Genomic DNA, 11,608 nt, shown 5'->3' with positions numbered 1-11,608 from the left:
TAACAAGAAATAAGTCTCAGTTGGTGGCTCAAGATTACACTCAAGTGGAAGGAATAGATTTTGATGAATCCTTTGTTCCCGTAGCTAGACTTGAGTCTATTCGCATCCTTTTGTCCATTGCATGTATTATGAATTTCAAACTCTACCAAATGGATGTGAAATGTGCCTTTCTCAATGGGTTCCTTAATGAAGAAGTCTTTGTTGAACAACCCAAAGGTTTCCAAGATCCTCACTTCCCGGATCATGTTTTGAGATTGAAGAAGGCACTCTATGGATTGAAACAAGCACCTAGAGCATAGTATGATCGGCTTACAAATTATCTCTTGGATAGAGGATTTCAAAGAGAGTATGCCGACCAGACCTTGTTTATGAAGAAAGATGACAACTATCTTCTTGTAGCTCAAGTGTATGTTAATGACATAGTGTTTGGAACCACCATAGATGCCCGTGCTATAGAGTTTTCTAAATAAATGAAGAAGGAATTCAAAATGAGTATGGTGGGGGAACTTACATTTTTATTGGGTCTTCAAGTTAAACAAAGGAAGGATGGTATATTCATCTCTCAAGAAAAATATGCTAGAAATCTTGTCAAGAAGTTTGGACTAGATTCCAAAAAGCATGCCTCCACTCCCATGAGTTCATCTACCAAGCTTAGTCTTGATTCTTCCAGGATAGAAGTAAGTCCAACTTTATATAGGAGCATCATAGGAAGTCTCCTACATCTCACTGCAAGCAGGCCGGACATTGCGTTTAGTGTGGGAGTATGTGCTCATTATCAAGCAGCTCCAAAGGAGTCTCACTTGACAGCTATGAAGAGAATCATACGTTATACTAATGGCACTCTCGAGTATGGTCTATGGTACTCAAAAGACTCTAATGATTGTCTAGCCGGTTACTCGGATGCAAATTGGCGAAGAAGTGTTAATGACCGAAAAAGCACTTCAGGCGAATGTTTCTATCTTGGAAACAATCTTGTATCATGGATGAGTAAGAAGTAGAACTCGATGTCTCTGTCTACAGCTAAAGCTGAGTATATAGCTGCTGGGAGTTGTTGTACTCAACTTCTTTGAATGAAGAAACTTCTTCATGACTATGGGATTCCTCAAGAAACGATGAGTGTGTTCTGTGATAACACTAGTGCCATAAATCTTTCCAAGAATCCTGTTCAGCACTCAAAGTCCAAGCACATAGAGATTCGTTATCATTTCATCCATGATTTGGTGGAAGATAAAATCATATGTCTTGAATTCATCCACACTAACAACCAAAAGGCGAACATCTTCACCAAACCTCTTGATTGTCCTCAGTTCGAATTGCTCCATAAGACCATCAGTGTTGGTATCATTCCCTTAATATCATGTGTGTTGTGTGTTTTACATATCTATCTTGAATTGGTCTTAATTAAGTAAAGCACACACTACTTTGTTGGAAGCATGTTTTTATTGTTTTTATGTTTAAAAGCTTTGTTTATTTGTTGTTTTTGATCATTCTTTACTTGCTTTGTGTCAAAAATCTAAAAACACATAAAAAGTATAAAATCCAAAAAGTTTGATCAGTAGTGTTGTGTATTGTCACATGCACGTTTAGCCTTGTACCTCCGTACTAATGGTTTTGTGCATTAATGAGCTTAGCTTGTTCTCTATGCACTTGTATTTTTGTGGGAAATATCTTGACATCTATGTCATTGTTGTAAATAAATCTTTAAACTTGTCATGAATGATTAGTCAATTGTTTTGTTGATCTTGAGACTTGCGTATACTTATGCCTATATTTCTTCCCACTCATTTATTTTTTTTCTTAAGAGCTCATCCAGTGTCAAATCTTGAAAAGAGATATTGAGCTAAAAAAGCCATCGCACAAACTAGTATTTGACTAGGAAAAAGGGAAAGCGACATATATTGAAATGTATGGTGCCAAAAGCCAAAGGCTTACTCCACAAATTGAAATATCAAAAATTTTAGGCATCGATCTCAAAAAGAGATGTAAAGATCAAAATATCATATTGCCATGAGGAAGGCAGTAGCCAAAATATCATTGACCTAGGATTTAATATACAACCCCAAAGAAAATGTTAATTCATCCTAACATATATAATAAAAGAAACGTGGCAAAACTAAAAGGACCTAATATATACAAATCCAATAGAAGACCTAATGGCAAATACCTATTCTAGGGACCCACAGAGAACAAAGAGAGAACCATACTTCCACAAAAGCCAATTCCAAACTTTAATATATAACCTCAATGGTTTTACTAGCATAATCTCAATGAAACGGTGGCAGCATCATTGACTTATTTATATATATATATATATATATATATATATGCACATATCCGAAAGAAGATCGTAGGCATAATCATAGATTAGAACTTGTAATTCTGTGGCTCAATTCAAGAATGAAGTCCGTATATACTAACTAAAAGTGTAACAACAGTTCTCGGAAATATCCCTTTTGAAAAATCTAAACATCACTAACGTTCCTAAAATCAAATTCTAACTCTTTTAAATTCTTTGTTTCTAATAGATGAAAAATCATCCAAAACAAATGGTTGCCTCTTCAATTAACTCCAAGGAAAAAAATACACCTCATAGCCTCCTTAGTGATGAAACCCTTCTCTACTTGAGTAATTTGGATAGTCTCCTCTCTCAAAACTAAATAAGCTTATATATAGCTAGGGTTTCAACCTTATTTTCTAAAAACTCTCTTGTAATTATAAATTATAAAATTGGCCCCATAAAATAAATTTACTTAAATACCCCTCCTTAAATCCCTTTTTTTTATAATTGTTACTATTTTATTTAATTGTTTTAGCCACATTGATTTAAAGTAAAGAATAAAGAATTATCACAAATATATTGAGTACTGAGTATATAGTTTTATATATATATATATATATATATATATATATATGTATTTGAATGAGATATATTTTGTTTGAACTATGATTTAATATATATGATTTTAGACAATCTGACTATATTTTGACTTTGATACATAGAATTTTTATTTCTATTGTATTACTGATTTCAAGTAAAAGATTATTACAAATATATTTTAATAGTAAGTATATGATTTTTACATACATGCTTGAATAAGATATGTTTTTGTTTGAAACTATGATTTCATGTATATGATTATGAACAATCTAACTATGAATTGATTCTGATACCCAGCCAATAGGGGTTATTCATTAGTACTCTGATACCCAAACCAATGGGGGTTATTCATTGGTACTCTGATACAATGGGGGTTATTCATTCTGATACCCAGCCAATAAGAGTTATTCATTGGTACTCTGATGCCCAGTCATGGGGATATAGCGTGACCATAGTCATAAGATTTTTAAGAATATAAATTACGTTTGAGTATTTGAACCATTTTGATTTCTTAAAACTACATATGTGATTTTGGAAATGTTTGAGTATTTAACTATTTTGAGTCACTTAAACTGCTTATGTATTTTTGGAACCTATTGTAAGTTATTGCTTCTAATATATGGAAATTTAACTAATTTCTAAACCATCTATGATATATATTTGTAAGGTTAAAGTACGTGATCTATTTGCAACTTATTATTTTAAAACTATGAAACTTCTTAGTTATTCTTGGAAAGCCATAGTATATTATAACTTTTGAAAACTCATAATACATCTTATTACTTTACAGATTTATTGCTTGATAGAACTTATTAGGATTTTGGTTACTTATTGAGTTGTCAGCTCACCCCTTTTTCCCCTCTAGTTTCAGATTATGAAGAATACCAAGTTTTGGGAGTTTTGATGTTGTGTTGTGAGCAGGAAAAGAAGCTTAGTGATTTTGGGATTGGATGCTCTTTTAATAGTTTTATATTTATTGGCCAATTGGCATTATGTACATGAGGTTTGAATTTTGTTCCTATTAAAGTTTTGGAGATCTATTCATAAAGAAATTGTTGAGGTATTTTGGATTTATTGATTTTAATCTTTGAGGATAAATTTTAGTTGCTAAGAAAGCCTTGCACACTTGTAGGGTGCTTACGTTATAAGCATGCGGCAGTTGTCACGTTTCTATCTTTGTAGTTGGGTTCGGGACGTGACAATTTTTCTCTTCAATCTTCACTCCAAATCCAAGAAAAGGTCTCCTTTTTACTTTATTTCAAGTATAAAGCATTATATTTCATGGATTTGTTGTTTTGTTGAGATATTGAAATATGGTTGAAGAACATGGGTTTTGGTAGTTTTTGATGAAATTGCTGTATAGGGTTTGTTGAGAATGATGGTATATTGCTTGTCTTACATGTTGTTATTACATTCTCATGCATTATACAATGTTTTGTGTTGTGATGTGAATACCATCTTGTTGATAAAATATCTATTTAGATGTTTTTGTGGGTAATTTTGGACTCTGTTGACTACAAAATTTTGTGGATAATCATATTTCCTTGTTAGGAACAACTAATGGTTATTTGGTTCACACTTTGCCCCTTGCATGATTTCATGCCTCTTATATGCACACTTTTTCATATGATGCACACGCACACAACTTTTGACATGTTGTATGTTTAATGTCATGATTATATAATGCTTTGATGTTTAGCATCTTCACATATTTTTTTTTTTAATTGCTCTTTAAATTTCAATTTTTAGGGTTTAATTCGTAGTTTCTTTTTTGGTACTAACTTGTTGCTAATCAAGTTTGTTACCGTTCATTGTGCTATGTTTTTGTGGTATTTGCTGCTATGTTTTGTAGATGGCTCCACGAAAAACTGTTGCTCAACGTGGTGACAAGAGAAAATGCCATGACAACAGCTTGTTTCGCTCCCCTCAACACTTTGAGAGATATTCTCTTCAATTTGAAATAACTCCAATCATTCAGGAGAGGAGACATGTGAATCTTGCTGATCTTAAAGGATTCATTCATTCTTAGCTGTTTTGAAGGACGGGGCTGGGATAAATTTCTTGGTGAATTCTCCAGTGTTTGTGAACCTTTGATCAGAGAGTTCTATGCTAATGCATCACTCAAAGAGGATCACATAGAATGCTAGGTTAGAGGTCATGCATTCACTCTTGACATGGGGGGACATTAATGCTATACTTGGACTTGAAGAACAAGATCATGAAGGGTTCATTCCGTTCAAGGATAGAATGGTCTCTCTAGAATTTGTGCAACTCCACATTGGCGGCCATAGGGAAGGAAGATGCCTCAATACAACCTCCTGTCCTCCGGATTTAAGATGTCTAGCATTTATCATGATGTTCAACTTGTATCCGGTCTAGAAGTTGTCAACCATCAACAATGCTAAAGCCATATTCCTCATGGAGCTTCGTGAGAAAATTTACATTGACATTGGTGCACACTTGTACAACATCATTGTCGATGCCACAAAGACAACCTCAAGGTCAAAGCTTGTTGTCATAAGTCTTATAATGAGGATTCTTCATGAAAATGGTATGGAGACTCCACAACACATAAGACTAATGTCTTCATCTCCTTCCATTAACTCTCAAACAATCCTAAGAAGTAGGGTTCGACTTCCTGGAGATGAACAAGCTGAAGGACCTGAAGAAGCACCTCTTCTTGATACAGAGACTAAAGTTGAAGGACAACAACCTCTTCCAAGACGTGGTAGTGGTCGAGGTAGGAGCAGAGCATCATTATCGTCATCAATTTCTCCCGATACTTTTCAGATCATACTTAAGAGGATTGATGGTCTTCAGGATGTAGCAACTAAGCACCCCAACATCCTTACAGCTATCCAAGACCAAATCAGCTTGTTGGCAACCAAGTTTGCCAGCTTTACTCACTAGCCTTAGCCCTTTGCCCATTCCGGTCAAAAAGAGGGAGTAGTATTGGAGAGCTCTTGAGAAGGAGCTTATATTGAGGGAGAGAACATAGTTTCAACTTATGGTTTTAGCACTTTGATTTAGTACTCTATTGGTTTTAGTATTTTGGTTTTTAAAATACTTGGATGTTTTAGCTATTTAGACTATGTTTTTATGTACCTTTGCTTATGTAGCTTAGGACTTTTAGTTAATGTTTTACATTTTCTTTAATACTCTTATGCCCTTGTTGGATCTTGTATCCTTGATGCAATTGCTTTAGTGTTCTTGCATCGGTTAAGTGTTGGACCTGCAAATGATACTTTGCATTAAGCTTATTTGCTTGCATGTCTGGATGTTCATTCACCGTGTGAATTTTCATTGTAGTCACTATTTATAGTGATTGTTCTTGTATGATCAAGTTATGCTTCATTATCATATTCATACTTGCTTAATTGTATTGTGCTTGCTCCATATGCATTCTAAGTTTTTCCGCTTACAATGAACTTAATGAGTGCATTTTGTGATATTGTTTTCAAGAGACTTGTTCATATGGTTCAAGAGCTTCATAGATCTAGAATTAGGTATGAGTGATTTTTGGCAACTGTTCCCAACTCACATTTATAAGTCTAGAGTTTGTTTTAGGGTTTTGTCACGGAATAGCCAAAATGAGAGATTGTAAAGTTGAATTTATTCAACTATGAGTTGGCTTTATTCCATGCCAAATTTTTTTATAATTATGCATTTAGAAACTTTGTATTTAGGTGGGAATATTGTAAGGGTTATGTGTGAGAAGTGTAAAGATTTGATCAAGAGTGTGCAACAAGAAGTGACTCACGACTGGAACTTGCGATTAACTCGCGAGTGATGACTTGTCAAAATGTAGCACACGTGTGAAGCATGTAGGAAGTTGAAGGGTCAGGATAGCTGGATCACTACAGGACAAAAAGTACAATCTAGCCAGTCTAGTAACTGGCGACTGGAACTCGTGACTCATCCCAGTCGCGAAGTAAGTCGCCAATTCACCCTGTTTTACTGAAAAATGACTTTTCACATTCCATCTCATACCCTACTATAAATACCCTTATACCCACGAAATGTAGAAAGCTTCCAGAGAGAATTTTGAGAGAAAAACTCCAAAAAAAAAAAGATTGATTCATCCACAATCTTATACATTTAATTCTCCAAATTCCTCTACTCTCACCCTCTCCATTGTCATACCCATGAGAGGATTGTAAGCCAAATCCTTACCTCACCAAATTCAAAGTAGTGAGAAGGTTCTTGGTGTTTTGGGAAGTAGTTCAAGAGAGAACCAATTCATATTGGTTGATGCAATGGGCTAATTGCGAGATCCGATAAACTAGAGAAGACACGGTTCGGCATAACTTTGTTGGAGCAAGAAGCTTGGAGGGCTTAGGTGCATCAGGTAGATTAGGCTTGGAGGGTCTATTGTTATTCATGTATCCCAACTGATTTTCTAGTGGATCATTTTACCACTTAGAGGGCGGCGAAGAGGTTTTTCACCGACTTCTTCGGTTTCCCCTTCGATAACACATGCCGATGTTATCTTGTGTTTGCTTTTTTTTATCCCTTACTCTTTACTTTTAATTACTGCTAAGTTGTGATTAAAATATGGCTTAGAGTAGTTTGATTTTTGGGTATTGCTTATATTTTATATTCGGCACATATATTGTTTGAATATAAGCGTGATTTGGAAAATTTGAATTTGGGAGTCTAAACATTCACAAGTGTTTTACACACTAAATGAGTTTTCAATCTCAATAAGTGTATTTTGGTACTATTCAGAAATAAATTTTGTGGACAAATTGTTGAGCATGATGTAATATATATCTCCCCCCTTTTTTATCACCTTCAACAACTCTTTCTCTCTCTCTCTCTCTCTCTCTCTCTCTCCATGGACAAGCTCCTCCTTGAACTCGTTCACCACCTTTCGCTACTGCCATCACTGGTAGTGGCTCTCGAATTTGTCTTCCCTTCTCTTTCTGTTACATCTAATTCCCTCTTTTTGAACATCAATGGCAAAGCTCCATTTGGCATGTGTTCAACTGTATACGGTATTGACTCTCTTGATTGATATTCTCATTTTTCTTATCATAAACTAGTCTCCATTCTTTAGAATAGTTAAGCCTTAACCCAACCCATCAACACACTTAGGGATGGCAATATGGCTATTGGGCTTAAACTCTGCTTTGGCTCACAATCTATTTGTTTTGTGGGCTTTTGGGTTTCCTACTATGGGTGGTCCTATGCTCGGCAGCCTAAATACACTCCGATTTACTCAGACCCTTCTCTCTACCTCACAGGGTTACTTTCTCTCAGAGTGACTGCCCTTTTCTCTCAACCTTCTCTCCAGAATTGCCCACCCCCTTTCCTCATTCTCTTCTCCTATTTATAGGCTAAGATGAGTGGAGGAATTATGATTACTTCTCCTTCTTAGTGCAAATGGGGGTCGAATTCCATCATCTTAAAGTGGATGTTTCGTCGGGAAAGGTGGAAGTGGCATTGGAACTAATTCCCACTTCCACCGCCTGCTCGGTAGTAACATTGTCAAGTGCATGGCTAGGCAGCTGGGCACAGGAGTCTCCGAGCATGAACGCTCCCATCCAGGTCAGATATGATTAGGGGGGGTTTACTTAAGGTGTTCAAGTTAATGTAGTCTTTATTTCAGTTTTTAGGCCCAAATTAGGCTCGGAGGTATCTGGGCCAAGGCTTAAGGTCCAAGAATAAGGACAGTCATATGATGTGTTGTGGGGCTTAGGCCTAAGGAATACGAGTTCAAGGACCCAATCCCCATACAGATACACAACACAAAAAATATATCAATATCAATGTGTATCAAACTAACTCTCCCCCTAAGTTAGTTACATCAAAAACATTCTTCCCTTTAACATGAAGTTCTCCCCCTAAATCTATTACTCCCTCTGAGGAAAGACATTCAATTCTCAAATTTCTCCCCCTTTTTGACTCAAAGGGCATAAAAAGCCAAAAGACCTAACCGGAGACAGACAAAAAACAGACATAGAGGGAACGAGGAGAGCAAGGAACGTTAGGCCTACAAAAAAAAGAAAATAGAAGCACAGTAGGAAGAGGTCCAGGAAAGAAAGAAAAGATAGAACAAGGCATGGCAATGTTATAATGACCATAGAATGCAATGCATGAGCATATAAGATCAAATAAACATCACCTATCCCAAAAATTTTAGCAAAACACAAAAAAAAAAAAAAAAAAAAAATCCCCTAAAAAGAATGAAACCTAGGTCTAAATGCATGAAATGCATGAGAGAAGAGATAGGTATAGACAGCAAAAGGATCTCGATAGATCAAAGTATCTGTCGAAGATGTGTCGAGAAGAAGCCCAGAATCCTCGATGGATCAAGAAGCTATCGAGATCTGTCGTGCATTAAATCTTGATAGATATTAATCTGTCCAGGTATTGTCAAGAATCTATCGATGACAAAAGTACCTTAATGGATCGAGATTCTGTCGAGAATCTATCGGCCAGATAGAAAGTTTCTCAATGGATCGAGAAACTGTCGAGAAGCTATCAAGACAAATTCCAAAAAGCTTGATGGATTGAGTATGCGCTAACTTTTGTCAAGAAATGAAGTCCAAGGGGCTCGATAGATAAGAATCTATCAAGGATCTGTCGAGAAGCTGATGAGCTTGAAGAAAATGAGTTTTTCAAAGAAAGGAAAAACACATAGAGATGAATGCAACAAGCAAGCTAATCAAATATAGATCCAATCAACATATTAAGCTCTCAAAAACATCTCTGAAGAAGAAAATGCAAAGCATTCAAAGATCCAAAACACACACACACACACACTAAACAAGTCTAATCAATTTTATATTTCAAAAACACGTTAAGTCAATTTAGTGAGTATACATTAACACATATATTTCTTATGATGGCCAAATCACATTGTACCTACATATATATCAAAAGTAGCAAAGAATTTGCGTATTGTGTGTGAAAACATAGCAAGAGTACATAAGTGTCTCATATTATGACGCTTTGAGATATAAGAAAATCAATATCACTCACACACAATCATAACTGCTTGATAGGGACTATCACCTTCGAGGTACATCTTACAACTCCCACATCTCCTAGAAACACGCTTGTAACCATATTTAAAAGCATTTGATTCTTTTTGCTTTTGATTTTCTTTGCATTTTTTTTTTTTTTTTTTGGGATATCATGCATGGGCATATAAGAGAAAGAAAAGAAATACCTAATTATGTTAAGCCACAAACATCACAATTTTACTATGCTGAAGCACACAGATGTTATACATAATTGGCGGGCTTTAGTGGTGAGATGGTTATTTATGCCTTTCTCTTAGGATTTTTTAGTCCTTCCCGTCAAAAAGAGTGATATGAGTGATAAGTATAAGAGATTACTTAATCGTACTCATCACAAACACAAGCCACAAAGCTCACTTGCTTAGTTGTGCATTAAGATACTCATCTAAGTTACAAAAGATACAAAGTTTAGAAAACTTTGTTTCAATGGCCATCCAAGGTACACAAGTACCAATGTACATAAACACACATTGTTTTTGTATTTTTCTTATTTTTCAATTTTTTTTATTTTTATATAAAACAAAACTGAAAACAAACAAACAAAAACAAGCAAACAACTAAAAAGAAAGCATAAAACAAGATGCATATGCATGAAAGCATGATTCCAAAAAAGATAAGAAATCAAGCAAGAGAGTCCTACTATAGATGGAAAGAATTAAAGCAGAGGATAAACAAAAAGACAATTAAGTCTTAGGATCCTTTATCACCCACACAACACTAGTCTTTGGCCATGAAGATGAAAAGGCATGTGTCCTAGTATGACTACTAAAGGACATGAGGAATTAGAATTCTCCTAAAATTGAGTTAAAAAGCTCAAAACTTTTAATAACTCACCAAGAATAGGTACAAAGCCTTTAGACAAAGGATGAGACCTATTGGACATTCACTTATGAGGAAACAACTTAAAACAATTAGGACAAGTGTGACTTGAAGCACCACAATGGTGACAAACATGAGTAGTTTTAGAACTACTTGGTTTCCTAGAAGGAGGTCTAACATTGGGGGTTGACAGAGACCTTAACTTAAGACAATTTGGCCTAATATGACCTACAATATGACAATGATGACAAGTGGGGACAAATTTAGAATTTTTATTCTTCCAATGAGGAGTTTTAGACATAGGTTTAGAAACTTCAGCATTAACAACAGAATTTTTACCTTTGTCTATCCTAGCAATATTAGCCTTCAACTCTTCATTATTCATTTTAAATGGAGGAATATAAAAATCTTTTTCTTTTGAGTTAGGCTCAACAACAAGTTTGGCACTAGTTAATTTTTCAACTTCAGTTTTAAATTCAACTAATTGCTTTTTCAAACTCTTAATTTTGTCCACCTGATGAAATTTGATTTTTAAAATTCTCATTCAAATTATTAGCTTCATCCAATTTTGCAATCAAATCATCTCTTTCAAGTTTGACCTTTTTAAAATTAGCTTTTAATTTTGTAGAACATTCAAGAGATTTCATACAAAAATTATAAAGCTTGCAATAGGCATCTTGAATATCATCATCATCATTCAACACAAGATCATGCGAATTAAAACTATCAAGAGTTTCCATGACAACAAGGGTCAATGGATCACACAACAAAGATTAAAACCTAATTAGAGTGTGTCCGCTCTGATACCACTTGATAGGCCAAGAATGCATAGTTGTCAAAACGTGAATCGTATCGTAAATCGATTTTTAATTTTTCTTTATCG

The 11,608-nt window shown here is 35.1% G+C and overlaps 1 protein-coding gene across 1 annotated transcript; it reads left to right on the top strand.

The window, feature by feature from the left end:
* The first annotated feature begins 488 nt into the window (after positions 1-488).
* Positions 489-998, top strand: LOC126691156 (secreted RxLR effector protein 161-like). The gene has a single exon (XM_050386223.1). The coding sequence runs from the start codon at positions 489-491 to the stop codon at positions 996-998; it is 510 nt and encodes a 169-aa protein (XP_050242180.1).
* The last annotated feature ends 10,610 nt before the right edge of the window (positions 999-11,608 follow it).

The sequence above is a fragment of the Quercus robur genome, chromosome 7 (genome assembly GCF_932294415.1).
Source record: "Quercus robur chromosome 7, dhQueRobu3.1, whole genome shotgun sequence".
Taxonomy (NCBI): Eukaryota; Viridiplantae; Streptophyta; class Magnoliopsida; order Fagales; family Fagaceae; genus Quercus; species Quercus robur.
This window is presented reverse-complemented; position numbering and strand designations above follow the sequence as displayed.

Bases quoted from the DNA above. Each gene is read 5' to 3' on its own strand.
- LOC126691156 (XM_050386223.1), top strand. From the start codon at position 489: ATGAGTATGGTGGGGGAACTTACATTTTTATTGGGTCTTCAAGTTAAA.